This window comes from Simochromis diagramma, unplaced genomic scaffold (assembly GCF_900408965.1).
Source record: "Simochromis diagramma unplaced genomic scaffold, fSimDia1.1 OVJJ01000321.1, whole genome shotgun sequence".
NCBI classification, from domain to species: Eukaryota; Metazoa; Chordata; class Actinopteri; order Cichliformes; family Cichlidae; genus Simochromis; species Simochromis diagramma.
In genome coordinates, this window is record NW_024386772.1 from 11880092 (window position 1) to 11907032 (window position 26941).

At 38.8% G+C, this 26941-nt stretch overlaps 5 protein-coding genes across 6 annotated transcripts; 3 read left to right on the forward strand and 2 right to left on the reverse strand.

Annotated features, from left to right (window-relative positions):
• Positions 1 to 864: 864 nt before the first annotated feature.
• Positions 865 to 4324, reverse strand: syngr2a (synaptogyrin 2a). The gene is made up of 4 exons (XM_040049323.1): positions 4132 to 4324; positions 2458 to 2695; positions 2204 to 2337; positions 865 to 2121 (listed from the first exon to the last, which is right to left on the reverse strand). Exons 1-4 carry the CDS (start codon positions 4228 to 4230, stop codon positions 1918 to 1920), a joined length of 675 nt encoding a protein of 224 aa, XP_039905257.1. The 5' UTR covers positions 4231 to 4324; the 3' UTR covers positions 865 to 1917.
• A 2448-nt stretch (positions 4325 to 6772) lies between these two features.
• Positions 6773 to 20215, forward strand: LOC120744700 (transmembrane channel-like protein 6). Its single transcript, XM_040049234.1, has 20 exons — positions 6773 to 6966; positions 11017 to 11135; positions 11254 to 11385; positions 11487 to 11603; positions 11701 to 11830; positions 11968 to 12055; positions 12133 to 12384; positions 12477 to 12616; positions 12710 to 12854; positions 13196 to 13357; positions 14311 to 14462; positions 14613 to 14691; positions 14863 to 14960; positions 15040 to 15135; positions 15218 to 15293; positions 15379 to 15512; positions 16148 to 16324; positions 16522 to 16600; positions 19679 to 19753; positions 19869 to 20215. The coding sequence occupies exons 1-19, from the start codon at positions 6923 to 6925 to the stop codon at positions 19730 to 19732; spliced, it is 2274 nt and encodes a 757-aa protein (XP_039905168.1). The 5' UTR covers positions 6773 to 6922; the 3' UTR covers positions 19733 to 19753; positions 19869 to 20215.
• Positions 7209 to 9943, reverse strand: LOC120744792 (synaptogyrin-2-like). The gene is made up of 4 exons (XM_040049359.1): positions 9670 to 9943; positions 8618 to 8855; positions 7991 to 8124; positions 7209 to 7908 (listed from the first exon to the last, which is right to left on the reverse strand). Exons 1-4 carry the CDS (start codon positions 9760 to 9762, stop codon positions 7801 to 7803), a joined length of 573 nt encoding a protein of 190 aa, XP_039905293.1. The 5' UTR covers positions 9763 to 9943; the 3' UTR covers positions 7209 to 7800.
• An 834-nt stretch (positions 20216 to 21049) lies between the features above and the next one.
• On the forward strand, positions 21050 to 22446 carry LOC120744799 (heterogeneous nuclear ribonucleoprotein A2 homolog 1). 2 transcript variants are annotated; one of them, XM_040049371.1, is made up of 5 exons: positions 21050 to 21188; positions 21314 to 21399; positions 21512 to 21607; positions 21696 to 21842; positions 21924 to 22446. In XM_040049371.1, the coding sequence occupies exons 1-5, from the start codon at positions 21179 to 21181 to the stop codon at positions 22047 to 22049; spliced, it is 465 nt and encodes a 154-aa protein (XP_039905305.1). In that variant the 5' UTR covers positions 21050 to 21178; the 3' UTR covers positions 22050 to 22446. The 2 variants fall into 2 exon arrangements, with proteins under 2 accessions (XP_039905305.1, XP_039905315.1); XM_040049381.1 differs by having other exon boundaries at positions 21933 to 22446.
• Positions 22447 to 22774: 328 nt separating this feature from the next.
• Positions 22775 to 26728, forward strand: cenpx (centromere protein X). Its single transcript, XM_040049399.1, has 5 exons — positions 22775 to 22905; positions 23470 to 23521; positions 23602 to 23655; positions 23747 to 23835; positions 25512 to 26728. The coding sequence occupies exons 1-5, from the start codon at positions 22870 to 22872 to the stop codon at positions 25524 to 25526; spliced, it is 246 nt and encodes an 81-aa protein (XP_039905333.1). The 5' UTR covers positions 22775 to 22869; the 3' UTR covers positions 25527 to 26728.
• The last annotated feature ends 213 nt before the right edge of the window (positions 26729 to 26941 follow it).

The window sequence follows — 26941 nt, forward strand, 5'->3', positions numbered from 1 at the left end:
TTGGTGAAAAAAAAACAAAAAAAACAATAAGGAATGCAAAAGAGACTTTGAGATGTTTCATTTATCTATTTAAATATTGTGTGTTGTGGATGTTATTTTTTACGATGCATTTTAGAATCTTTTTTTATGTTATGGGTTGTGTGGCTGCTACCTTGGCCACGAGATCACATCTATCTTTGTTTCTTTTACAGGTTGTGTTTATCACATTTAAGAAGTTCAGAACATGTGTCACATACACACTTTGCTCAAAGGTATAAAGGCTTTATACCTTTATGCCTGCAAGCCTTTATGATAAAGGCTTACAGTACTGTAAGAGAAGCTACTATTCCATGTTTATTATGATTCATATTATTGGATAGAGAAGACAGGTGTTAGAATATGAGCATTCACTCTAGATTTTGTGTAGATTTCTCAAATAAAAGTATAAACCAGTGTCTATTTAAGTTTGTTACAATGAAAAGTCTGCCGTAATTAAGACAAAAACCTAACTTTTAATATGTTTCTTTGCTTTATTGCAGTTCATTTTTAATTGATATTTTTATTTTATCCTGTTTTAAGCCTTACTTTTTAAAAATCCCCTTCAGGGTTGCATCAGGAAGGACTACTGCTGTAAAACTCAAATCAAACGTGGAGCTTCCCGTTGTGGTCTCCTCTTAAGACAAGGGAGCAGCTTTCACTTCTACTTACTTTTATTTTAACCTATAATGCATTACTCAAATCTTAGTACCTCAGTAGTTGTCTGGATCCTGCTGTCTCCACAGCTCAAGTGTTCCTCCACATTTACTATTCAAATATTTGACAAAGGTGCAGAGGCAGGAACTACACACAGTCTTGCCTTTTCTTTTAAAGAAGTCTGACTCAGAGTTTTAAAACCTGTTTTTATTTGGCACACTCCGTCTGATACAGGATCACTGTGCAAGGCACTTTAATGAGGAACATTTGCAAAGCGGTGACAAAGCAAAAGTGCAGAGGAGAAGAAAAAGCAAGGGGGGAAAAGTAATGTGGAAAATGATTCAATTTGATTGTCATGTACCTGAATTTAACAGTATTAAAAAAGAAAATAAATACCAAATTTGCCACAACATCAAAGAAATGCTAAACCTATGGCTGAGACATTTATGGCATTGATTACTTTAAAAATCCTAAGCAAAGAATTCAACAGAAGAATCCAATACAAATCAATCAAAACACCTGTAAAAGCCAAACTACAAAAAGAAACGATTGTGACAAATTAAAATGTCAAACAGAAACAAACTGAGTTTTTCAGTGCATGAAAGCCTATTTAGTGGTTGATTACTTAATAAAAAGACAAACACGTGGCATTACAGTAGTTATAGACTTCCGATACTTCTGATCTACCAACTAATTGAATAATATGAGTTTGCAATGTGGTGAAAGAGCAGTATACTCAGCTGTACGTTTGAATTGCAGTTATTGAAGTAAACACTGAACAGTTACATATTCAGTAAAATTTTTTAATGCAAACCAGATTTCCTAATGAATTACACTAAGTCTAACCTTTCTGATAATTAGTGCTTTGATAGGAACAGCAGCAAACTGCACTCGCAATAGTAACTAAAGGAGGCACTGAGAAATCTGCAGCGGTTTTGGTACAAAGGCAACTCAGGCGTGGCCATGCTCTCTCTCTCATTTTTTTTTTTATTTTTTTAACCAAGACAATCACCCGCTAGCAAATAAAAGAACATCTTTAGACTTTACCCGCTGTGAACAACACAGCAAAACTTCCACCATTGCAGGAAACTAAAAAGATATCAGTGCACCCAGAAAACCAAACGCGTTCAGCAGGAACAGAAGGGGGAGTGCACAGAACGGTCCGGCTCTGTAAAAGAAACAACTGGCACACATATTTAAAAAGAAAACTTCCTCATTTGATTCCTGCCTTTGAATCTTAGTCTTTCAATAAGATGGAGGCTGATACGCTCCTGGAGTCTCCTGGGTGTTGGAGAAAGGTGACTGCTGATAGCCAGAGGGCCCGCTGGTGGTGGAGTAGGGGCTGCTCTGGTAAGGAGCATTGTGGTCGTTGGCTGGGTCTCTGTATTCCTGCTCGAATTCATTCACTCCTTGGCGATACCTTGCAAGTGCAAAGTAGGTCAAAAGGCTCTGTAGAGAGAACTTTGAATTAGTGCTAGGATCTTTTATCACAGCAAATTCAAAGCTAATGCGAACTCTGCCTCAGCCTCACCCAGGTGATGATCGAGAAGAAGGAGAAGGCAATGACACCTCGGGCAGCGTCGGCCACGACTTGTTTGTTTGTCGTCTTGGACCACAGGTTCGTCAGGACGCAGAAGCAGATGAACCACAGGAACGTCCACACCGCTGTCAGGTGTTCACAGGAGAGAAACATGTTTCATGCGTTAACTTTAAGTCTCACTTCCTGATTTATGGCACAGTTCCTTCATTAAACTATGTGGTGAAAAAATGAAAACCAACTCTTACCAGAGAAAGCAAGATCACTTATTACAATGTATTTTCGGTCTTTGGCATTGCTGATGTTCGGGAAGTAGGCATCTAGCATGAGGAACAAAACACAAGCCAAGAAGGCCAAGACTCCGACTCCCACCCCGTAACTGCAAGCACTGTCAGTGTTGTGGAACATGCACTCGTTTTCAGCTTTTTCCTTCGTGTTGGTGTAGCCTTCGGCTGTGATGGTTGCAAAAACCACGATAGAGAATATCTGCAAAGACGGGACACAAAAAGGTCAAGGCCAAGTTTAAGCCACGCAGCTATAGAGTTTGCGGAATTACCATGACTCACATTACAAGAAAGCTTCTTTAATCAAAAAAATAATATCTGTCAATCCAATCTAAACAAGTATAACACCACCTTTTCAGCTACTCGTGACCCACATCCCCTTTTTCATAACACAGCTAACATGAAAAACATTACACAATTACGTGACACAAAATGAAAATACTACTTTTAAAAGGCAACCGAATCACCGAGTCACTGTTCACTCACGTTCTAGCTTCTTAATTCATGAAGACTTCATGCATTTTGTATGATTTTGAACAGGTTTTAAGCATTCTTATAAATACTCTACATGAAGACATCTGAAGAGAATATGAACTTATGGACAACCATTTGCCTGCAAAACCATGTTGGTTTTATTTATAACATTTGAACACTTAAACTTTCCTACATTAGTTATTATAGTTTTGTATTCTTTTGAATTGTATTACATAGTGACTTTTCATTTTTCTTTCGGTTTAGTTTCAGTTAGTTTCCAGACTGGATTGACTTATTGCAGTTTACTTTATATTGTTCGAAAAGGTTTTAGTTTAATATTTATAAATTTCAGTGCTAGTTTTAGCCTTTGTTTTGATTATTATTGTATGGAGGGTGTATGTCAGAAGCGAGATTTAGGAAAATCAGTGCAGGAACCTTTTGAAAACAGTTGATTCATAGTTTTAGTTAAATAAAATATCCTTGTTTTCTACCCGTCTTGTTCACAGATGTAGGTTTTCACTAATAGGCCCACTGAACTTAAATGCACTTACCGGAAAGCAAATACTGTAGCACAACTTTTACTTGTCTGTTTTCTGTTAGTATTGCTTTTTTTCCTTGCAAAGCACTCTGAACGTGTGCTTTAGTAACACTGCATACTTAAGCTTCCACTGCAGTGCCTGCACATTAAGCATTTCCAATCACCTGACAACTGGAGTTGACTTGACAACAGATGACGGCGGAAGCTTCAATTTCTGACAATTATCTAAACTATAAAACTGCAAGAAAAAAGCAAACAACTCCTGTTGTTTTAACCTGTCTCGTTTTTAAACCACGGGAACACAGAAACTTTAAATTAAAAGTCTGCAGATCGCTTATCATCATGTGGCAGTTAGTGTGGTGACACAGCACTGGTCAGTTGCTAGTTATTATTAGCTACCATCAACCAGAGCCACAGAAACACCTTTTTTTTACACTTTACTGAAAGCTCATTAAAATGTTTAAACGTGACACTCAGATAATGTCCCGCGTTGACCGCACAAAAAGCTAAAAAAACAAATTTTTCACTAATTTGGGTGGGCGCTGGCAGCGCACATCTGTTAAGCTAAACTCGGTGCAGTGACAGCTGGCTAACTGTGATGCTAACGTTTCCGTGAAGTCACTCACCCAGCTCAGGAAGCGCAAAATAGTTTGAGGCTGTTTTAGAAAGTTCGCTAAATCAAAGGCGCCACCGGCCAAAGAGGCCCCGTAAGCACTGTTCTGCATTTTCCCCGTGAAGAAAACCCCGACAGTCAGACAGTTTAAGGACAAACTGACAAGTCTTCCTGTCACAACTGCGGCAGTTTCGATTTGTCAAAAAAACTTCCTCAAAACTTTTTTAACGCCGCCCCTGCGGCGATGCGTTCACGGGACTCCCGGAAGTTTAATTCCTCAACGCCGTGGATCTTACGGAGGCCGTGTTATTATGTAAACCTTGCTTTTACCGTGTTTGGTGTTCAAGGCCCCTTTTCCCACCCAGAACTGCTTTAATTCTTCATGGTACAGATTCAACAAGGTGCTGAAAAGATTTTAGTGCATATTGACATGATAGCATCACACAGTGGCTCCAGATTTGCAAGCTGCACAGCCATGATTCGGATGAACCAATCATGTGAACGATTCGAACACATCCCAAAGGTGCTCATTGAGCTAAGATCTAATGACTGTCGAGCACTGAATGTGAGGTAAAGAAACCAGTTTAAGATGTTTCTGACCTTTACCTGTCAGAAGATGGTAGTCATAAAGGGATGGACATGGTCAGCAAGGTTATGGCATTTAAATGATGCTCAGTTGCTGCTCAGGGGCCCTAAATCTGCACAAAAAATAAAATAAATAATAATATCCCCACACCATTACACCACCGGCAGTAGCCTATACCACTGATACAAGACAGGCTGGGTAGACGCTTTAATGTTCAGAAATCAAGAATCATCAGTCCAGGTAACAGCTGTCTCGTTTTCTTGAGCCTGTGTAAATTGTAGCCTCAGCCTCACGTTCTTAGCTGAGCTGACAGGATGCCCATGGGGTCTTCTTCTACTGTAGCCCATCTATGCCAAGGTTCAAAGTGTTGCGTGCTCTTCTATATACCTTAGTTGTAACAAATGGTTATTTGAATAACTTTTGCCACAGATGAGCACAAAAAAAAAAAAATCCCTCATCAAAAAAAAAATCTAATACATTTTTCCACAGCTGCATATCTGTTACATTTTTACGTGCTGATTTTTTTTTTCATTTCGCACAAACACTCATAATCAACAGATTTCTACTAAATTATCACTTCACACTGAGATGAAAAAAGAAACTGTTTTGCAGAAAGGGCAGGATCAAGTGTCCCTGAACCCTTCCTTAGTTCTACTGCAATAGTGCTAGGGTGCTGGGGGCTTTCTATGATGCAATTAGTTTTCCGTTTTCAGTCACCCATGCACCTCTTTGCATTTAATCATTAGCTATTTTGATTGTTATATAATAATAGACAGAAGACACCTGATTGTTTTGGGGTTCTCTCTATTATTGCAGGTCTTTACCTTACAATATAAAGGCAATTGTCATGATTTGGTGCTATATAAATAAAACTGAATTGAACTTAAGAGAACAAAAGGGCAAGTATTTGAGCACCACCAGGAGTCTATCTGCCTATCAGCTCCAAGCAGCCTGGATATTCTTCTTTGGCATCAACGAACAGTGCTGGGGTCTTAACTCAAAAACGAATGCATACTCCTGCGCTTTTGTGCAATAAAAATAAAGATACTGTTCACATCTCCACTCCTCCCCTCTGCCATCAGTTGACTGTAGTGCAAGTGCACAAGGAGAAAAAGGCATGTTTGATTTTTATGTTTTATTCCTTTGCGCCTTTGTAACAGAAGTAATGACATCACTTTAAAGTGGTTACTGAATTTAGTACAGCATTACATTATTACCTCAGTGTTGTGTATTTATTGTCCTTCTGCATTCAGTTCTCATCTGATCTCTTCCTTTCGATAATTAGCTTATTTTTGCAAGGTTTCATTTATTTGTGTCCTATATTAAAGGACTGAAGGTATTGTGCTAGTCCCTCAAATTCACTACACCAGAGTGAGAACGGTCATTTCTAAAACAAGCACAGGGCTGGAAATAGCCATTTAACCATGAAGTAACCAATCATAATACTATTCACTCACCCACTCATAGGTAACCAAAAGGTCACGCACATTGAAACATATTACAAAGCACAAACTATTTGCCAACAATGGTACAAAAATAATTATACAAGAAACAATGACATATACTCTCAAATGCATGAAATACAGTACTACAATACATTGGTTTTGCCTTTATTTCAAAAGCCTGTATATTTTTTCCTGCAACTCATTTAGCTTCCTAATATAATGTTGTAGTTTGTTATTATGACCACTGGAGGGTCAACCATAACTCAAAATGCTCATCTTATTCTTCCAGATGTCTTGAATGCAAATACAAATGTTTCCAGTGGAAAAAAATGAATTAGACGTATTTTCTATTATTGCTGTTGTGATTGTGTTACAGTTATTCATATACTTTGTCCCCATACAAAGAATGGTCATGAAATGTTATAGCAAACAACTGAAAGGAAACATTTATGTCTTTAAAGAGTCAAGAAAGACTAACCTAACCTCCTCCTCTTTGCTCTGTATTCATATTCAAATGATTAAAGAAAAAAAAAAAGAGATCGTAAATCAGGAAGTTGTTAATACCCCAGCGGCTATGATAAAGGTTGTGGCAGGATGTCGCAAGTAGCAAAGCAACACTGTGAGGTTATCAGAGAAGTAGTTAGACAGTGTGACAAAATAAAGCATCATACTCATTTGCAGATAGTTTATTTTCAGAAGTGCAACACAGCACTGCTCCACTACACAGCAGACTTGGACGTCGTGTTTGAGATAAACGGTGATCATCAAAAACCATGGATTACAATGTGAACATTTGTGAAACAGATATCGACTACGAGTAAGTCTCTTTAAAAAAAACCCCAACTATATATATATATATATATATATATATATATATATATATATATATATATATATATATATATATATATAGTTTTTTAAAAATATTTTTCTGTGATGTAAGTAAGTAATAAAGATGTATTTCTATAGCACCTTTCCAGGTAAAATTACAAAGTGCTTCACTTCAAATAAAAATAGCAAAAAGGGGGAATAGACAATGAGACACAATAACATGCTACCTAAACGCTAGTTTGCAGTTTATTAATTTGGTTTGTCAGAGAAAAAACATAATGAAACTGTTACCACAAATCAACATTAATTAGATTAGGGTATTTCCTGTAAACATGTTATTTATGCACTAGTTTGCCTATAAAAACACATAATTCACATGTTCAAGGCCTGGGATAATAGGTGATGCGTTTAATGCCAGAGGAGTGCCGAGTGTCTGTTTTAACCATGACTAACGAGGAACACACATTTTCTCTAGTACAATTTAAAAATGTCTTGTTACACAGCTGATACAAACAACGCATACGAGCCTGAGGAGCAGAGCTTTTTCTAATCTGGACATTTTTTAAATAATCAAATGGAAAGTCTTTTACAGACGTAGCTTCTCATTGGTTGAAAATGGTTGAAGTAAACTGTAAATAAACAACAAACACAGACAGGCTCCTTTTGTTTTACTTTTAGTAGCCCACAAGTCCAATCTGTTTGGCTGCTGAAAGTCAGTCTCAAAGTTAATATTTGCTGCCTCGAATCCAAATCTCACCTGTGTGGGGTTTGAACAATCAAAGTCTATGCTGTACCGAGGGCACCGTGGGAGAGAGAACATCTATTCAGAATTCCCATTTCCAATGATTCTGGAAAATAAAGCAGTCAGCCACTCACAGGTGTTCAGGTTTACATTATACCTTCCGTATGCAACGTACGCCAAAACAGCCTGTTGAGAGAAATTTGAATTAGTACATTAATTGTTCGCACAAGAGATTCCAAACCAACTGTGAGTTGTACGTCAGACATACCCAGGTGATGATTGAGAAGAAGGAGAAAGCAACGGCAGCTCGGGCAGCATCGGCCATGACATATTCGGAGTTAGTTCTGGTCCACTGGTTGAGCAAGACACAGAAACAGATGAACCACAGGAAGGTCATAGCCGCTGTCAGGTGATTCAAAGCAGAGAAACAAATTCAGGGGAAAAGATTACAGCTGATGAAAGCTTCAAGTTATGACAGGCTGCACTTCCTTCTTTATAGGGTGGCTGTAGCTCAGGTGGCAGAGCAGGTCAGCCACTAATCAGAAGGTCGGTGGTTTGATCCCAGGCTTCCTCCTGGCTGCATGCCAAATATCCTTGGGCAAGATACTAACCCCGTGTTTGCCTACTGGTGGTGGTCAGAGGGCCTGGTGGCGCCAGTGTCCGGCAGCCTCGCCTCTGTCAGTGTGCCCCAGGGCAGCTGTGGCTACAATGTAGCTTGCCATCGCCAGTGTGTGAATGTGTGTGTGAATGGGTGAATGACTGAATGTAGTGTGAAGCGCTTTGGGGTCCTTAGTGACTAGAAAAGCGCTATACAAATGCAGGCCATTTACCATTTCTTTTGTACTCTTTTGTTCCTTTAATGAACTATATGGCATAACAGTTAAAGCTGACTTACCGGAGAAGGCCAGATCTCCTTTGACAATGCGATCTTTCGCTGTGGCACTAGAGATCTTTGAAATGATGACGTCCAGGATGGGGAACACAACACAAGCCACAAAGGCCAGGACTCCAACTCCCACCGCATAGCTGCATGCGCATTCATTGTTGTTAAACATACAGGTGCCATTTGTTTTACTCGTGGGGCTATAGTAGCCTTGGTCTGAGATGGTTCCAAAAACAACAATGGCGAATACCTGCAAAGTGGAGACACTCAGGGTTCAGTCTCGGGTGAAGTTGCAAGATCATGACATTGCAACATTGCAAGATTATGAAATTGCAAGAAAGCAGTCTAAAAAAAGAAAACAAAATAGAGACGCCTTTCTGAAGAAGTAGAGCTCTGTCAACATCAACTTGCTTGCCTACACAGAATATCAAACATAAAATAAACATGTTTGACATTTGTCCGGAAAAAAGATATTCACATAGTCCTGTAGGTGGGGCACTGCTCTGGACTACAGATCGGTGATTGCAGAGAGAAATCAAACTACTAACCTTCCACCTGTTTTACCTCCTCCTGCTGCAGCCACAGCAAACACTAAATAAATATATGAATATAAATACTTTAAAGCATTGACTTCCTCGTTTGTGATAGTGTTGATTTGCATCTTTAGTTGTCAAGTTATTTTTATATAGTCAATTAGCTACGCTTACTATTGTATGATTAAGAGAAAATGCTGCTTAAAATTTTGTGCTATGAAAAAGGAAGCGCACCTTCTCTGACTTTTAAATGTAAATTTCAACTACAGGAGCAAAAAACTTTAAAGCCTTTAAGACATGTCACTCATTATCAGGTGGCAGTGTGGTGACACAGGGTTATTTGCTACTATCGGTCGTTGCATAGTTTACATTTAATTTACAGTTAATTAAAATGTTTAAACCTGTCTACACTGGGTGTTCATGCCTCATGTAGACAGGTTTAAGCACATATATCTAAAAGCCCGCATTAGTCACTACTTTGCAGTGAGTAATGTGGCTAGCTAACTCTGATACTAATATAATTTCACTCACCCAGCACAGGGTGCGCAAAACAGTCTGTTTTATAAATCTCCTCCAATCAAAAGAATCATTATCCAATGAGGGTAGATTGCCAGTGTTTTCCATTTTACTCCACAAAAATTGCCTATCAGACAGTTTTAAGTTAAAAAGAAAAGCCTTCCTATTACAGTTGGGTACTTTCGATTTGTTGAACAATCTTGCTGAAAAGCACCTCGTAGGTGCCGTGGAAACTGGCCTTACAACATGCTATGCATTAGTGTGAAAAAAAGAACAGGTTAATCTCGTTTGCAATGCATCTGCCAAGTGGATGAAAAGTTGTGAAAATGATGAACACGACACGCACACGCATGGGGAGATGCCAGGCTATAACTGACAGTGTTTCTACTGTGTTTTTATTCTTTTTTTTTATCCACATCTGCTTTTACTGCATTGTTGTGCTTAAAAATGAAGCCATTGCCAATCACAGGTTTTCCAGATTGCAGTTTTGCATGGTGAATCAAAACCTGACGACACTGTGTTCGTAATTCCATCAATTCTAGCAAAATGCCCAACACAAAAAATGTAACCTATGGTCGAGCCGCCACTGTGTTTTAGAACTCTAAACACTCATATCTGCACCTCTGTCGTTACGTCTTGCGTACATGTTAACCATGATTTGAACCAAAAACTTTCCAATCTGGGTTCATCGCTCCATCAGACCTGCTGCCACTGATTTTCACTCCACTTCTTGTGCAACTTGGCATATCTCGGACAAACACTGAAAACATTTCTGATGAGGTTTCAGTGAATAGAAGATGGATTAAATAAAGTTTCGAATGCATCTTTTAGGTCCTGTTTTTGGTCTTACTTTGAAATTTTTTCTATTTTTTATGGATTTTCAGATCCTGTCCATTTGCTGTATATATTATTTCCTTATCCTTTTACGCTCGCTGCTTCTTCTTTTGTGGTCCACTTGTTCAATTTCCTCAAATTCGTAAGGACTCACTGACCAACATGCAAAGATATGCTTTTTTAAGTTTTCAGCTTATAGCTGTTTGAGCTAAAATATACAAGAGCCTAAAGATACAATTTAAAATGGTCAGTCGTGGTTGTTTTCTGAGTTGTCTTTGATGTGGAGACATAACGCTGTTTCCTCACTTGAGTTAGGGGCCATTTTTATGCATAAATGATGCAAAGTTAAGAGTTAGGCGGCGTAACAGATGAAAAAAGCACTCCCCTGAAAATAAGTGAAAAAGCAGCCAATGTCCAAAGAAAAACTCCAAAAGCTATTCATATAAAACAACATGAGCTATAAGTCCTCTTCATGTTGGTCAAAGGTTTTGGGGACTTTTGGTCATTATTCTGTTTACTCCCTTGTAGGAATCTGGCAGATGGAGAACCAGCTCAGGATTTCTCCTTCAATCCCATCAATGAGCCAGAAACCAGCACCCAAAATTGCCCTGAAATACTGGAGATGGAAGTCTTTAAAGAATGCACAGGTACAATGACTCAGTGTTTGCTGTTTACACCCCAGCGAAATGTTAGAATCCAATTTCTATCTGTAGTTTTATTTTTGATCTACAGATTATATAACCTATAAAACCTATCATTTCGTAGATGTACAGTCAAACAGAAGCAGTTACACGAGTGACGAATCACACGACAGAGAAGAGATCAGCCATCTGCAGAGACACGGCTGGTCGGCTGCAACGGTAAAGGTGCTCGCCTCGATGCCTAGTCGCACTGCAGGTGAGGGGAAAATCTCTCCGTGCTGTCTAAATGTTTGCTAGGATTTATTCACACGTGTTAACTACAACATTTGTTCAAAACGAAATTCCTCATCCACACAGAATTAAATAAATCCCGGCGAGTGCGATATCAGGCCTCATCCCATGAATCTCCTCACCTCTCCAGACCAGTCCAGGGTGCCTCTGTTCTGGCAGAGGCGGAGGAAATCAACACTGAAGGTGCCATTTGCTATTTTTTTGACAGGTGTTAACAAGTGTTTTCGTTCTACTTTTAACCCTCTCACTACAGTGAGATCTGACCTCTCTTATTCCACAGATTCCAATTTGTGTGCCGCTGAAAATAATATGGACCAGCTGGTGTCCAGCCTCCAAGGCCTCTCAGTGAGTGAAGGCACCCGCAAGCTGCGAGCAATGCCACTTAGCTTGGCAGATAAGATCGAAATCCGGTATGTGAGACACAAACCACTGGCGTGACCAGAGGAGTCGTGCAATGGAAATCACAATCAGTACTTTACGTCATCTTCAAGAATCTTAGAATCTATTTGGATGGCGTCTCACCATTTTTCTCCCTATCTTCTTCTAGAAAAGTTGCTTTCAGTTTAAAAACTGAAAGTTCATTCATCGGCAGAAATATACCCTGCTACACTCATCTAAGCATGTACATTTCAATGGTAAGTGCAAACAGCGTACACAGTGATAAGATTTCGCCATGTGTGTAGGCGACACGCTCATGTTCCTTTCCCCTCAGACTTGGCGCCACTGCCTCTTTAGCTGCCTGCCCGTCTTCAGTTCGTTCAAATTGTGGCATTCAGCCTTGAAGACACTGAGCGGACGTTACGGAACCGGTGTGCTGTCCTACTTCCTTTTTCTGAGAACACTCCTGTTCCTTAACCTTTTCCTCTTTGTCATCACTGGCTTGTTCCTAATCATCCCACAAGCCATCAACCCTCCTCCTAGTCCTAAAGCAGACTTCAGTGGTATTGAGCTTCTCACGGGCACGGTGAGATGGCTGTACATCATATCCCAGCTGTATTTACAAGCTTATTTCAGCGACAAAGAAACCAGAGCTATCTTTAATGTTTTCTTTGACAGGGCTACTTTTCTGACAGCTTGATGTTTTACGGCTATTACTCCAGTGAAACGTTACCTGGAGACCAATACCGAATGCCAGCAGCCTATTTCTTTACCATCGGCTTCACCCTCTTCATTATCTGCATCATCCTTGTGTACAGGTTGAACTCAAACTCAATTACTTATGCTTTAATTCTATTTTTGTTGTGTCTTTTTTTTTTTTTATGCTGGTTTTTTTTGGGTTTTTTTGACAGGTTGTCCAAATCCTTCGGAAAAAACTTTCAAGTCCTCAAATCTAACGAGAATCTGGCTGTGAAAGTTTTTTCTTGCTGGGACTTTAAAGTGAGCAAGAAGATATCTGTCAGACTCCAGTCTGAGAAAATCAGCACTCAGCTCAAAGTACGACCTTATATGAATACTCACTGAAGCGTGAAACGTTTCTTTTGGTTCTTGTTTTGTTGAAATTATTTTTAAAATAGACCAAACCAACCAAGTTATTTAAAAAGGGTTTCTTTACACTGAATGCTCTCTTGATGATTCTTAGCAACAAGTATTTCAGTTTTTGCAGCAGTCTTTGTCAGTTTGACATCACACATAGTAGTGTTTGTGGTTATCGTTTGCTCACAGGAACCTGATCACATGTTCACGTGTTATGTCACCCTCGGGGCCATGTCCTTAGTTTAAAAAGAACAAGCACCCTATTTGAAAGGCTTAGTTTACAAATGGTGCTTTTCCAACAGGAGCAGCTGTCTGAGATGATCAAGGGAGAAGACAAAAAGACCTGCATGCAACAACTTCACCGCCTTATTGTTCATCTGTTGGCGTGGACCGCATGCTTAATAAGCATTTTCTTGGGTACCATAGGAGTGCACAACCTGTCAGGAAAAAAATTCAAAGTCAAGGTACATTGTTGGGAAAAGGAAATGGTAGCATTCATGCACAGTCAAGCACCACTTTAAGTATGTAAATTTTAATTCCCCACCCACTGTGGTTAGCTACTTCTTCTTTTCTGCTAGACCTTTTGATATCTTTGTCTGTCTACTTTGTGTGATAATAAGCGCGCCCCCCCCCCCACCCCACACGCACACACACACACACACAAAACCCCCCAAAAAGATACTGGTGTTTCAAAGCTTTTCTGTGCAAGGACAAATAATAATAGAAATAACAGGAATAATATAGAAGTAATAAACTTTTGTGTTATCATCTCATGACTCACAAGGCTCAAGATGGTCCTGAAAACCTGCATATACAGCGCGGTGAAAAAGCACTCGCCCTCTTCCTTATTTTGTAGATTTCTGCATATTGCACACGTTTCAGACCTTCAAAGTAAATGCAACATGCAGTTTTGACATTATTTCATTTATTAGGGGAAAAAAGCTGCCAAAACCTATCTGACAATGTGTGAAAAAGTAATTGCCCCTAAACCTAACAGCTGATCATATCACCCTTGGCTCAGCTTTCTAAAACATTTGATTCATCACAGTTAATTCACGATTTAACAAGCGAGGGCAACTACTTTTTCACAGCACTGTACATACTCAAAGCGGTGTCGCCAATTTCACTCTTCTCTTTCTGAATAAGTCTAAAGACAATTCTTTAGTAATAAATCAGAATCAGTCAACGTTAGAGAACTGCAGATTGACTTCCAGTATAACCTGGACACGTCCCCATGATGTCAAACACAACTGCAGGTAGATGGTGTAAGAGGATTACTGATACTATAGCAATACTTCGTTTTTAAATATCATGGTTGTCAAGACGATCTCACTTCAGTTGCATATAATGTTTAAGCGGAACTTCATTTCCTGTTTTGATTATAACTTGTCGGTCTGCATTTTTCATTGTGATTTAGACCATTTTAAATCTGCCCAAAGACACTGAGTTGCTGGTCTTGTCAGCAGTGGTGTCGGGCATTAACCTGTTACTCCCTGGCTTCTTCAACTTGTGCGTTTGGGCAGAGCAATATGAATCACCTGGCACACGTGTCTATGTCTCTGTCTTCAGGTAAGGGGAAAAAAAAGGAAAACACGCAAAAGAAGTTTTCAAATGAATAACATAGTTCAACACGATGTAAAATTATTGTCTTTGTTATGTGATTTGATTTTTATAAAGTTTAAATATTTATAATAAAGTATTTGATCATTTATTTTTCAGGAACCTGCTGTTGAAGGTCAGTGTTATTGGAGTTCTATGTTATCGCTGGCTGGAGAGCATTCCAGCCAATGGTCTGGAGGTTAGTAACATCCTCACGCTCTTACATGATTCAGCACTCAGTTACTGTATGCAATCGTTTTTATTCCTTAAAGAAAGCTTTTTGGACGCAGATGTTTAACACATGCGATATTATAGCTACAGTTTTGGAATCTGAAAGCATTTAACATCCACATTTTTACATTTTTTTCAGTGTTGGGAGAGTTCAGTTGGCCAAGAACTGTACCGGCTCCTTGTGATGGACTTCATCGTTACGGTGCTTTACACTTTTTTGGGAGAGTTCCTATGGAGGCAAGTTTACCAGTTAGAGCAAGATCGGGTGATTGGTTTTACATCTGTTTTAAGCCAAAACCTAATTCTTCCCCTCTAGGGTCTTTTCCCAGACAATCCTGCAAAAGAAAAGAAAGCCAGTGTTCGACATTGCTCGTAACGTGTTGGAGCTCATATATGGGCAAACTCTTACATGGTGATTATTCAGTAAAAACACAGCTTTAATATCAGCGTTAAAAAGGAAAATCAGTGGTCATGTGTTGCATTTCTTCTTGTAGGATCGGAGTTCTGTTTGCACCACTTCTTCCTGGAGTCCAACTAATAAAACTGATTGTGTTATTTTACATGAAGAAGGTTGGTAGAGTGTGTATGCAGTGGGGCTGTAGTACCGTATGCCAAGACTGCATTGCAAACATGATTCTTCCTCTTTATTTTCCAGAGAAGTCTCATTCTCAACTGTCAGGCCTCGAGAAAGCCCTGGAGGGCCACTCAAATGACAACGCTGTTCATTTGCATACTGTGGTTCCCCTCATTTCTTGGCACTGTCGTGACTATCATTTATACAGTATGGACGTAAGTATAACAATCTTCTTGGAATGCACGTAAGCGTTTTCATGCTTATAGCGTGAAAATGCTTGTGAGCGTTTCAAAACCACAAACACGCAGCTCGCTAAAAACAAACCTTAAGTAAAACAACAATCTCTTAAGTACAAACTAAAACTACAACTGGAATATTTTTACCCTGAAGGTAAATGGCCTGGAAATGACATTTTCTCAAGAAAGACCAAAACCAATAGTTTCAACTTAACGATTACAATCTATGTATTCAAATCTTTCTATATTCACTTGCTACTGTGAAGTAACAGGCTGGACACTCTTTTGCCTTCAGACCTGCTGTAATGAATCAACACTGAGCTGCAATCACACAGGAAGAAAACAAAAACAGGAAATAAGAGTAGGACAAGAGACATCTGGTAGATAAGCAGGCTGAAGGTTCCCACGTGATTCATCTTGAGTTCACTTGGAGTTTTCTCTCTGCGAATTCAAAACTACAGGAAAAGACAATGAGTTTACAATCTCATCAACTGATTCAGATCAGAGTAAACAAAAAAACACGAGACATAAAGGATCAGGCTAAAAAAAGATGATATATATATATATACACTCTTTACTGTATCTCCTTAAATGCATCTGTCTGTCATTCACAGAATCAAACCCTCGGAAAACTGCGGCCCTTTCAGGAATCTCACAACAATGTTTGAGGGAGGGCAGATGTCGACCAGGCACCTGGAAGATGCTCATCCAATCCTGAAGTGGCTCAGCTGGGTCTACGACTGTTTGGTAGAGAATCCGGTGTTTCTATTCCTCGCCAGTGGAGTCTTTCTGTGAGTGGTAATGATTACGCTCCTGTTTCTGCTATGTATTTCATTTCATTAGCAAGTCAGCGTTGTTTGTTGGTAGCAATTCGTAGCAGCAAGCATCTCCTCCATTGAAACATTTAACTTTCGTGACTTACAGAAATGGTTTTACGCTCTTAAAATTTTGAAATGATCCATTGCTATTTTTGCTTTTGTTTTTGCAGAATGGTGATATACTTTCAGGCTCAAGTTGTTGATGGCCAGAGGAAAATCATCAGCCGGTTAGAAAAGCAGATTGAAAATGTATGCATAAGTTTGTCTATGTTAGCGGCATTTGTGAGTTTAAGCGCTAACACTCGCACCATGTTAAGGCTGACACTGATGGCGCACTTTTAAAATGTACAAGTAGCATTTGAACCACTTTTAGCATTTCCCCTGATGATGGCAGCGGAGAAAAAAAAGGCATCGCTAAAGATGTGAAAATTCCTTCTGAGTTGAGAGACAGAAATGACAAAAACAAATTCAGCATCCTAGTTTGAATTCATCATCTGAGTATATATGGTTATGTTAAAATTCTTCTTTCGTCTCTTCCCTCCTGGTTTTCACTTCTTCCTCCTGTCTTTTTGTCTGTGACATCATCTCTAAAGCTTACAGCCTACGGTCTCTTCTTCACCTCCCTTTTATACTGTCCTTTGCTTTGGATGGTTGACCCAGGTATTTAAACTCATCCATCTTCAGTACTTCTACTCCCCTCATCTTCACCTTTCCACCTGCTTCCGTCTCATTCATACACATATACTCTGTCTTACTTGTACTGACTTTCCTTTCTCTTCTCTCCAATGCATGCCTCCACATTTCCACTCTCTCTTCCTCCCGTTTTACCGACACCCAATCATTTGGACATTTAATACACGCTTTAATTTTTTTCCTGTCTTGATCATTGTAACTGACTTTTCATGTGCTTTTTATAATGCCGCTTCATGGTGATCTGAACAGACAAAAGAGCTTCCAGTGCTACTGAAAGGGCTTGCTACAAGCGTTCAAAGATCTGTGAAACATAGTCCAAAACATTCGTTTTATTGGATTGTGCAGAAGTTGTTATTTAAATAGTTTTAAAAGACCCCTGCACTGAATAACCAAAAACAACTTCAGCTGGGCTAAGACACAGGGATCCTTGTTTAGCTTCCCGTATTGCACATACCATTAGTGGAACTCCTTCATCCCAGTCATTACCAGTAGCCAAACAGCACTTCTGCAGCATAGATTTAATAGTCTGGTGCCACCTTTCCAGAGCTCCCTAGGACTCAGGATGACAGGCACTAGAGACCACATGTTTAACTACTAAGAGTCTGCATGACCTAGTTAAAGAGCACTCAAAAGAATCTGTTGTTGGATGAACACAATTTAATCATGGCACCTATTTCCACGTGATTTAACCAAGTACAATAACCAATTTTTGACCATGTCAAACCAACACATTTGGCATTTGGTGGTTTAATGTAATCAGATTACATTGGATCAACGTAGTATACTTACATTGAGTTGAAGTGATTTATTTAAGTATGAAATCTGTTTTAATTCATTCTACACAAGTTAAGGAAAACGCAAAGAAATCTTGTTGCTTGAATAACTACTTTGTTAAGCAAGACAATTACTGCTAGTCTTGCGTAATGAACCAATACAGGGGTTGATGATTTTATAGAGAAAAACAACCATTTACACTTAGATTTATGGGTAATGCAGAATCACCAATTAACCTAACTCTAATTACACACAGCAAACTAGCCAGATTGTGGATTTGAACCCAGGTCCTTCTTGCTGTGAGGTAACAGCATTAACCATAACACCACCAAGCTGTCAACCCAGGCTTAACAAACTAGGAAAGCTATGATTACAAGGCTTGATGCAGCATTTTCTGTACGTTTTTGTCCTTGACAGGTTAAACCGCAATAAATAGCAATAGCATACACGTGGTGTGGGTGTAGTTGTCTGCCTCTTAAAACTCCAGCGATTTTCCTGCAGTTTGACATCTAATGTGATTTTCGTGAGTCCAGGCAATGAACCACTCTTACTAGATTGTATCATGTCATCTCAACAAGAACAAATTAAGTTGCTGAATTTCATGCAGATGCTACATGATTTAATTACGTTCACCATAGAAACATGAAATTATTTAGTTCAAATTACAAGTTGTACATGTAACAACCACCCAATTTCATCTTTTTGAGTGTGTTTTGATAGAAAATTTATGCCTTTGTCTGTCTGAACTACTTTGGACTTTGGGAGGCCAAAGATGGTAAAAAAGCCTTTATGATTAGAGGAGCTGACTCACTCAAGGGCAACAAATCAGTGACTATCAGTGACCGAGATCTACCAGTATCCCTCAGGACTTTTATAGTTTGCTCAACCTCTGGTTTGCTTGTTAAAGACAAAGATCCCTGAAAGATAAATTGTTCAAAACATGGATCAGGCTCTGGGTTTGAATTGTTTTAATTAACCCCACCCCAGCTCCAACTTCCAAAGTTCAAACTCTGTCTGATGGTTTGGGCTTTATCCTGAGCCTCCAACTGTAATCCTGCTAAACATTCCTTGAGAAATGCTTCTTCCTTTATTCCAGGAAGTGAAAAGAACTAATTGAGCTAGGTCAAGTGGTTATTTTTGCAATTTTGGGTGTGTCTCGATAGCAACCAATTCCCCATCATCCACTGGCAGAGCAAATTTTGCTTGTGTAGATCTATTAGGTGAAACTGGAGGACAAGATGAACCGAGCCCACAAGTTTGTTTGAGACCACATTTCTCAGACCTCTCATAAGCATTTGCTTGCTCACATTTAATTCAAAGTGTTATGCTATGGACGACAAATCATCTTTTCTACACAAATACAATTCCGTCCATGAAGCTTCCTTCAGAAACTTAAGTCAGAAGCAACAGCTGCCATACTCAGCCCTGTTAACAGTCACCAAAAACACAAGATAAGATAAGAAACATAACATATAACTTTCACTATCTAGTGTTTGGTTGAGAACAGGACAGATCAGTCAGAGTTAACAACCAACATCAAGCTAGCCACAAACATAAACCTATCAAAAAGACCCGACATGGGTAGGCTCCTGCCTACATAGCAGAGCTTATAACAGCAGTCAGCTTCTCTGATCATCGGTTTATAGTTCCACACTATTTATAACCAGAGGTGACCACGCTTTTCACGCAGTAGCTCTAAAACTTTGAAACAGCCTTTCTCAGCTCATCTGGTTGGCTCAGTCAGTATTTTATTACAGTTTTTAATTTATTGAATCAATTTATTTTTTAATAACTGCTGAAATCAATTTTTTGTCATTATTAATGTCAATGCATTGTGTTTTGTTTTAATGCTGTTCACAGGAGGGTAAGGACAAAAAGTTCCTCATTGCCAAATTACAGGATTTATGCAAATAATCATCCCACTTCCCCTCAAGGGTGAGTATTCTCAATACTGCAGCTCTTCACTGAGGCTAATTTTTGTTTTGTTTAGGTTTTTTTTGCTTTGCACTGGTATTTCAAGTCAAAAGATGAACTTTCTTTTCTTCCCCAGTCTCTGGCTGAACACTGTGAACAAAGTGCACTCTCTCACTACACATCTCTCACTACGCAGCAGTTTGGCTCACTGAGAAGTATTTTGGCTTCGATATTATCTCAAAGCTGAGTTGATTGTCCAGATAAACAGGAACGTCTAAAACATGCTACAAACATGAACAAAATAAAAGTAAAACCAGTAACCGTGAAGTTTGCTGTTTTTAAATATATGTTAATCTTGGTCATCTCTGAAAACTGAATCACTGACAGTTGGCACCTCAGCAGGGTTATTAATATTTATTTATAGGCTTTTATTATCACAGTGTACAATGATCTTCAATGTATTTTATGACAAGACAAAATAAAATTTCTTCTTTGTTTTTGTCCCTGTTGTTTCTTTTATCTGATGGCAAGTGTTAAATTCCGGTTCTTTCGGATTCTTTATGGCTAAAAAGACACGGCTCAAAAGTGGTCTTTTTACTTTAAAAAATGATCTTTATTTTACATATACGGATATGGAGACCTTAGCACACAACACACAACCCAAGATTCTTTAAAATCAGTCATCATGAATACCTTCACAATGGATTTCTTAAGAACGCATTCCACATGACATTGTTTAACCGGTAAAATATGCAGAAGTGCGAAAGAAAAAGTAAAGTGGGGTCCTGTTGGATATGTTGTCAGTGAAGAACGACTTTTGCCTGACTGTAAAACCTTTTGAGAACACATAATGGTTATGTGAGTAAAAACTTACCTGAGCTGACTTGAAGTTGTTCTTTGATCTTTTTGTTGTTCTTCTTTTCCAGTACAAACAAATTGAGTCATATTCATGGTATAGACCACCAAGTTCTAGTCAGTTCATCCTTGAGTTCAAGTGAACAATTGAAGAACATTTGCCAAATCTGAAGGAATATGTTTCATCAAAAGAAATAAAAATATTATAATTATTTTATTTACATTTTTTTTACTGTTTCAATGAGAAAAGTCCAGCTGGATGAACCAACGGTCTAAAAATATGACAACTTGCTCCTGCGTACCACCATGTCCAAATACAGTAAGTTAACTAGCACATTGCTACATTAACAAGTTTTCAGTAATGCCAGCCGTCCCTAGCCACCATACAGTTTCCCCCTAGCTGCTAAACAAGTTAGGTAACTCTGAACAGTTATTCAAAAATTCTTCATGACTTTCCTTCATGAAAACACAAGAATGAAAGTGGGAGGAGTTTTCCTACCTTACATATTAACCCACTTTGCAGCAGGTTATTTTATTCCTTACTTCGGTCTAATCTGAAGTGCAGGTTTGTCTCACATCCGACTCTCAACAATGACTTCTGGTAAGTAAGGGCTTTCTTGATTTCATGTCTCATCTTTAAAGAAAATGAAATTACAAATTGTTGTGCGACTGCTTTAGATGCATCACCCTTCTATGTTATAATTTTCTTGCTCATCTTTCCCCCAGACGGCATGAAGACAGCGCCTAACAAAAGGCCGTACATCTGTATTCCGAAAAAACTCATCGATCTTTTGGCCGAGCAATATGAACTTGTAAACAACTTTTCTCATTCCCATATCTTTGAGCAAAGCTATCATTTTATTTCCTTTTATCTTTTTATGTTTAAATGTTTCATGAAGCTCTTGAATTTCTGCTATTTAACAGGAACATGGATTGCTTGTAGAAGATCTGAATCCCTATATAAATGAAGGATATATACAAGCTTACTTCCGAGAATGGGGCACCATCAAATCATGCAAAGTAAGACTGAAGAAAAAAACTATTGGTTTGCTTTTTTTCCCTACAAGAGACCTGTGATAAATACTTTCTGTTTTATACTGGATCTTAGATTAGGAAGAATCCCAACTCTGGGAAACAAAAATCGTTGGCCTTTGTGAAGTTTTCTTGTGAGGAAGAAGCAGACATGGCAGACTGGGTCGGTCCTCACTATATTGGTGGAACAGAAGTTAAAGTGAGGCGCTTTGTTACTTTCAAGGTGAGCAAATGACAACTATTTTATGTTAGGGACTTTTCCAATCACAGCCTATCATAATTAAATAATATTTTTTTTAAAAAGGTCTTGCAGGGTGAGGAAGATTCAGAGCAAGGGGTTGATGGAGCCACAGTTAAACCTCGACCGCGGCCTTCAATGGGTCTTCGCTACCTACTCGAAGATGCTCAGTGGTTAGACGAAGATGAATGAATAAACAAAGCTTTGATCCAAAGTTGACCAGCTTGAGGGCATTGGTTGTTATGTCAGTACCATACATGAGAACATACAACCTAATGCACATGTATTTATGTATGTATTTCTCTTAGTTTTACTAATAAGTTTTACTTACTTACCCATAACTGTGAATTTCTGGCTAAACAATATTTTTTTGTTTATTGTATATTTTGTAAATGTATTGTGTTTATGACATTTTAGTTTAAATGTTTGTAAAGGACCTACAGATGTCACACTATAAGTGAAGTTAGTCATGTAGTCCTTTGTCCAGCCACTGTTGGTGAATGTGACATGATTGTTGACTTTATGGTAACAAGACAAAATTGTGAAGTTGTAAGAAAATATTAGGTTATTGTTGGTTTTCTTTGCTCAGGAATAAATACCAAAGAAGTCAAAGGATTTGTGCTCTTCTGTGTTGCCTGTTTTCTGTTTTTTCCTCCTATGGTATATATGTGTGTTAATTACGGGGTGCAAGATGTACTATTGCGAAAACCAAAATATGTGTTATTGATATCGTTGTATGTTATTAGATGGCTATATTAGTGATTGTTGTTGTGGCAATTATATAAGCAGGAAGACAGATAATTAAAATCGGAGCACTATCTAACTAGGCAGTCTAGATCTATAGATCTCTGTATCAGTCTATATATATATATATATATATATAATATATGTATAAAATTTCAAATCTTTCTGTAAGTCCTGTGTACTGTACCGTCTACATGAGTTTTGCGTCACGGGTCAACAGCCAATCGCTACGTAGAGCGCCAAGTTTCTTCTACAGCGTAAAAACAACATGGCGGAAAAGGACGTAGAAATTTCCTTTAAAAAGGTAGGAGCAGTCAGCCGTTTGTTTTTAAGTGTTTATGCCTGCTTGTCCCCCCTCGTGTTTTAATAAAAAAGCGAACTTCTTTGTCGCCGACTTGTGTGTTTCCACGCCCACCATATAAACACAACATGTTTTGTCAGACGACAGCTAACACTTTACATCTTGTTAAGATATTCAGATATTGCAGGGAATAACATTGTAACTACCACGCCGAATAAAAGACTGGGTCCTAGCGATTGCTTTAAGACCACACTTCCCAGGACAACTTCCGTTTTTTGCGCGGACAGCGGAGAGCCCTTTAAATCGCCAAATTCACCAAAGACGTTTGGTTGGCGAAAACTCGAGAAGGAATTCGACGGACAAACTTAGCTTGAAAGCCAAATACGAGTTTTTTCAAAAGTGGATACGCAGGCAGGTTTTGTTGTGTCTGTGTTGCGTTCATTTGTTATTTTTACTAAATCGTGTCTGTTTTGCTTTGTTAGTGCTTTACTAATACTTTCTTTGGCCAGCTACTCAGTGGAAAACCTTATGACTAATACACTCCTATGTGCTCTGTTCTGCACACAGGATACAGTAAGCAAACTTTTGTCTAGTTTCTTCAAAGAAGACAAAACAAAACGTGAGTGGGATAACTATGCTGTTATCAGTGACGTCTTGCTCTCTTTGTGACCGTGCTGATGAAATGCCACTGTGTTGCAGTAAGCGGAGATGCCACACTGCTCATGGTAGAGATGCTTAAAGTGTTCGTGCAAGGTAAGGAGCTTTGACACAGTTGCACAACATTTGAGACACAATAACAGACTGGCTAATGATAACACTCTGAAGCTGTTATCTCCTTTTTCAGAGGCTGCTGTGAGATCACAGAAACAAGCCGAATCTGAGGACTGTGACCAAGTAGACATTGAACATTTTGAAAAGATCCTGCCTCAGCTGGTATGTGGCTCAACAGGCTCAAGAAATGTTTTCGTTTTACTTATTTCCGCTTGTTTGCATAGTCTTATCTTTAGCCCAGATTACAGCTAATACTGAAAATAATGGGATTTTTTATTTTTCTTTGCAGTAAAATATATTTGTTGCATTAGCTTTTGCACTTTGTGTATGGTTCGGGAACAGCTTCTACAAATCAAAATCATCATGGGTCTTCTGCTGAACTATCTAATATTATCTATATTTAAATGGTCCATCTACTCACTTCCTTCATGCTTTTTGTTTCTCACTTTGAAATCTAAGGCAGTAGACACTGCAATAGACAGCTAGTGACTATGTCTGAATGGTATTTAGGCATATTTCACAGTGATGCAAAGCACAGTATTTAGAGTACTTTTTAACATAAAATTTTTAGTTGCAAAAATGCTGTTTTCATTCAACTTTCATGCTGTAATGATCCAATATGGCAATATTGTACAACAAAAACAAAAATATCAGTAAATGGCCTCATCCGAATGCAAGAAAATTCTGTAATTTCCAGATGGTAATCTAATTATAACTGAGAAAATAACTTTGTAAGCATGCACTTTGCCCTGGAGTTTAAAATACACTAAGTTATGAAAAGCTCAACAAGTATTGTAATATCATTCGTAAGTATTTATAGTAAAACAATTAAGATTAATTAAAAAGGGATTAGTAGCTCATGTCACATGGGTAGTATTCTAGTACTGACTACCAGAATGAATGCTACAAGAATTGTAATATATATGAAAATCCTACATTGTTTAGCTTTCAGTAACTCTAAGTATATTTTAAACTTAGTGTCTTGTAATTAAACTGAATTATAAAACTCTTCCAGGGTAGCAAGTCTTGAAACAGTAGCTAGAGTAGGCCTTGAAAATGAAAGATATGCACATATTTGACAAATCATTTTCTAATCTAATCTCTGTACCATCTGTAAATTACAAAACTGTGATCTGTTCAGAGCAGACTATCTGCTGATGTTTTTAACTTATTTTTCTCAATCCAACATAGCTTTTTTATCAAATGCCATTTTTAAGACGTAGAATGTTATAAAGTGTTTTTGCAGTATTGATAAAAACATTTATATACTAATCTTTTGCAATGTGCATTTGTTATTAGCGTGTGCTCAAATATGGAACTTTATAGGAGAGCTTGATTTTTTTGTTGATGTTTTAACAGCCAAATACGCTGAGATTTTCTTCATGTATCAGTCCCAAATTACAGATCCTGCTTTGTTTTGATGGTTAAAGAAGGCGGTGAAAAATTCTGGCTTTTATCTTTAATAGGTTTTGAGGTCTTTATGCTCAATGACTGCTTCTGATTTTAATCCATTAAAAAAAGGCCTGAAAGTAGGTGGAATGGCCTTTTAGAAAAGAAAAAAATCCGGAAAGATATTTGATATATGAAGCTGAAATGTTGCAGCACTCATTATATATGTTCACACTTTTAGGCACATTGGAGATGGTTGAGTAGAAAATGTGATGATTTGAAATGGAGTGGTAATGCAAATTTTTTTCTGGGGATACGTAAACGAAAACCTTAAATGTGTAGATGCTATGAGAGCTATCATTAATCTCAAATGTATTTAACCTTTCTGCAAAAGACTTTTATGTCTGCTGTCTGACAATCTCGTATTTCTTCAATTTTCTCCAACACAGCTTCTGGACTTCTAGCACAGTGATACCACAAGATGGAGCCAGAGTGCTGCTGAGATGTCTCTCGATCAACAGTCCCCCCTTCCACATTTCCACCAGCTAAAACTTTTCAATTTTTAGTATGACTGCAGTTTCATAAATCCCCAAATCTGAGATAACGTTGAGATTATGTTTTTATTTGAGCTGCACGATTTTAGCAGGAAGCCCCATTGCAATCCGCACGCTACCACGCCACCACCAATAAGGGCCACCTGTGCTCCTGTGTGCAACAACAGGTGCTTCCAGCATGCTCCGTGGCGCCCTTCATCAAAGCCTCCAGGAGCAGTTGGAAGCAATTAGAGTAATAAGGGGAGCAGCCAGTCCCTTAGATGATGACAAGTGCCAGGAAAAAAGGAGTACCCCCTCCGGCCACTTTGAAGTTCCCTTTTGCTGTCCTGCGATGTTTAGTTAGAGGAGGGGGGGAGGGCAAAGGGGACCTCTGGCACAGGGGGAAAGTTGAACGGGAGTGTGTGTGCACGTATGTGTGCGTGTGTTAGCCAAACATGGCCAGAGACCACACGCGTAGATATTCTATTTGAAGGGAAACATAACAAAACACATTGGAACATGGTCCAAGAAGAGCAGGCTGTAATTCTGAAGGTAAATAAACAAAAGAGGCGAGTAGTGGAGGTGCTCTCTCTACTTTCATCACAGCACAGGGAGGGAGAGGGCGGGGGGTGAAGCTGGGCCTACAAGGAAGAGGGTAATGTGGGGTTTTCTAACCTGAGCGGCTCTGATGGTTTTCCACCAGCAGTGTGTTTGACCAACGCGTCCTCGCTGTGAGTCAGCATCGCTGTGCAACACCTCGCAGTACTTATTTGTGGGGCTCTTGGGTGACTTACGAATGCTACTCACGTTTACAGCTGGAACCATCTTAGGCTAAAACCAAGAATCCAGCCCTGAATAGACGTTCAAGGACACGACACCTGGAATTTGACCCAGCATCTTTTTAGTAAGGCTCACGCTGGATTTGTGTTTCCCAGGGGTAACTTTCAGACCACACTTTCTTGTAAAAAAAGAAAATAAACTTGAGCACAGCTTAAGTCATCACCAGAGGAAGAAAAAAAATTGTAAAGGGTTTCGTTTTGTGCGTAGCCTTTGTGGAGATTAACTCAAATTGAAATGGATCTTTCCCAACAGTTGATTCTTGTGCACAAAATAAAAAAGATTATTATCTTGGATCTGTCACTGGTTTTTTTTTCCTCCCCTCCTTATGCGTGTTAGTGGAACAAATTCATCTGAAGTCGGTATTATTAAACATACGAAAGCAGTTAGGACAAGAATGGGGAGGGGCATTGTAGAGAGTAATGAGTTAAAGCTTTTCTTGATCATACATTAAAGGCAGGGAGTGTCGACAGCCAGTCCAGACGCTTTGGAGAAGCTCCGCAGTGAGA

Coding starts and splice junctions, on each gene's coding strand:
- LOC120744700 (XM_040049234.1), top strand. CDS start 6,923: ATGGATTACAATGTGAACATTTGTGAAACAGATATCGACTACGA. Junction 6,967..11,016: donor GAAACAGATATCGACTACGA/GTAAGTCTCTTT, acceptor ACTCCCTTGTAG/GAATCTGGCAGATGGAGAAC. Junction 14,961..15,039: donor TTGGGAGAGTTCCTATGGAG/GCAAGTTTACCA, acceptor CTTCCCCTCTAG/GGTCTTTTCCCAGACAATCC.
- syngr2a (XM_040049323.1), bottom strand. CDS start 4,230: ATGCAGAACAGTGCTTACGGGGCCTCTTTGGCCGGTGGCGCCTTTGAT. Junction 2,696..4,131: donor TTTTGCGCTTCCTGAGCTGG/GTGAGTGACTTC, acceptor CCGTCTTTGCAG/ATATTCTCTATCGTGGTTTT. Junction 2,338..2,457: donor AAGTGATCTTGCTTTCTCTG/GTAAGAGTTGGT, acceptor AACACCTGACAG/CGGTGTGGACGTTCCTGTGG.
- LOC120744799 (XM_040049371.1), top strand. Junction 21,400..21,511: donor TGGCCGAGCAATATGAACTT/GTAAACAACTTT, acceptor GCTATTTAACAG/GAACATGGATTGCTTGTAGA. Junction 21,843..21,923: donor GGCGCTTTGTTACTTTCAAG/GTGAGCAAATGA, acceptor TTTTTTAAAAAG/GTCTTGCAGGGTGAGGAAGA.
- LOC120744792 (XM_040049359.1), bottom strand. CDS start 9,762: ATGGAAAACACTGGCAATCTACCCTCATTGGATAATGATTCTTTTGAT. Junction 8,856..9,669: donor TTTTGCGCACCCTGTGCTGG/GTGAGTGAAATT, acceptor TCCACTTTGCAG/GTATTCGCCATTGTTGTTTT. Junction 7,909..7,990: donor TCTTCTCAATCATCACCTGG/GTATGTCTGACG, acceptor TTCTCTCAACAG/GCTGTTTTGGCGTACGTTGC.
- cenpx (XM_040049399.1), top strand. CDS start 22,870: ATGGCGGAAAAGGACGTAGAAATTTCCTTTAAAAAG. Junction 23,522..23,601: donor CAAAGAAGACAAAACAAAAC/GTGAGTGGGATA, acceptor ACTGTGTTGCAG/TAAGCGGAGATGCCACACTG. Junction 23,656..23,746: donor GCTTAAAGTGTTCGTGCAAG/GTAAGGAGCTTT, acceptor CTCCTTTTTCAG/AGGCTGCTGTGAGATCACAG.